At 65.8% G+C, this 848-nt stretch overlaps 2 protein-coding genes across 2 annotated transcripts in view; both read left to right on the top strand.

The window, feature by feature from the left end:
* The window catches only part of RNF224 (ring finger protein 224), a gene marked incomplete at its 5' end in the record, with an annotated part of 5,615 nt that extends 5,465 nt beyond the window's left edge, over positions 1-150 (top strand). Inside the window, one exon of the mRNA XM_010140721.1 lies at positions 67-150. Coding sequence (XP_010139023.1) covers positions 67-150 — 84 coding nt within the window. The remainder of the gene's footprint in view (positions 1-66) is intronic.
* A 1-nt stretch (position 151) lies between these two features.
* Positions 152-848, top strand: part of LRRC26 (leucine rich repeat containing 26) — a 2,659-nt gene continuing 1,962 nt past the window's right edge. The window contains exon 1 of the mRNA XM_010140720.1: positions 152-169. Within this exon, the coding sequence (XP_010139022.1) occupies positions 152-169 (18 nt within the window). The remainder of the gene's footprint in view (positions 170-848) is intronic.

The raw sequence follows: 848 nt of genomic DNA, 5'->3' as shown, positions 1-848 counted from the left end.
CGGGGCAAGAAAACAGGTTGGTGGGCGCCCTGCCAATGATGTGATTTAAGCTTTGTCCCACCCCAGCCAGCTACGGGGGTCCTGGATCCATCCACCCCTCTGTACGTGGCTGGTGAGGCAGCACACCCACGGGCGATGTCCAGTGGGTAGGATGGAGACCAAGAGACAGGTCTGGTTTTGGTTTACCCCGTTTTGCAGCCCGGGGCACACACAAGCAGTTAATCCTGGGCCACTCAGAACTGGCTGCTCACCTGCCTGGAGCGGTGCCTGGCAGAGGGAGGGACGAGGGCACGGCTCCGCACCTTGCCAGGGCAGGCATCGCTGCAAAAACATTTGCTGAAAAAATTGCAGCTCCACCCCAAGAAAAGCAGTGCCGGGAGCACAGCCCAGTCTGGGTTTGCAGACGGATGGTGGCAGCGAGCAGGGGGAATGCGTGTGGCTGCAGGGAGCCGAGCACGTCCACCCACTCCCCTTGCAGCTGGGCACTGCCTCCGCTCGGCCCCACCAGGCTCACCTGAGACTGCCGGGCAGGGACGGGTGGCTGGGCAAGGCGAGCGGTACCGGGGCTCCTGTCCCAACACCGGTGGACGGTGAGCCCTCGGTGGCTGCAGGGAGCCGAGCACGTCCACCCACTCCCCTTGCAGCTGGGCACTGCCTCCGCTCGGCCCCACCAGGCTCACCTGAGACTGCCGGGCAGGGACGGGTGGCTGGGCAAGGCGAGCGGTACCGGGGCTCCTGTCCCAACACCGGTGGACGGTGAGCCCTCGCCACCTCAGTGGGCACCATGGGCTGCTGGAGGGTCCCCAGCACAGTGCTGGCCTTACTGCTGCTCCTGCGCCCGCAGCCCT

Source organism: Buceros rhinoceros, unplaced genomic scaffold, assembly GCF_000710305.1.
Source record: "Buceros rhinoceros silvestris isolate BGI_N320 unplaced genomic scaffold, ASM71030v1 scaffold20917, whole genome shotgun sequence".
Classification (NCBI taxonomy): domain Eukaryota; kingdom Metazoa; phylum Chordata; class Aves; order Bucerotiformes; family Bucerotidae; genus Buceros; species Buceros rhinoceros.
Note: the sequence above shows the minus strand (reverse complement) of the source record. Positions and strands in the feature narration are given on the sequence as shown.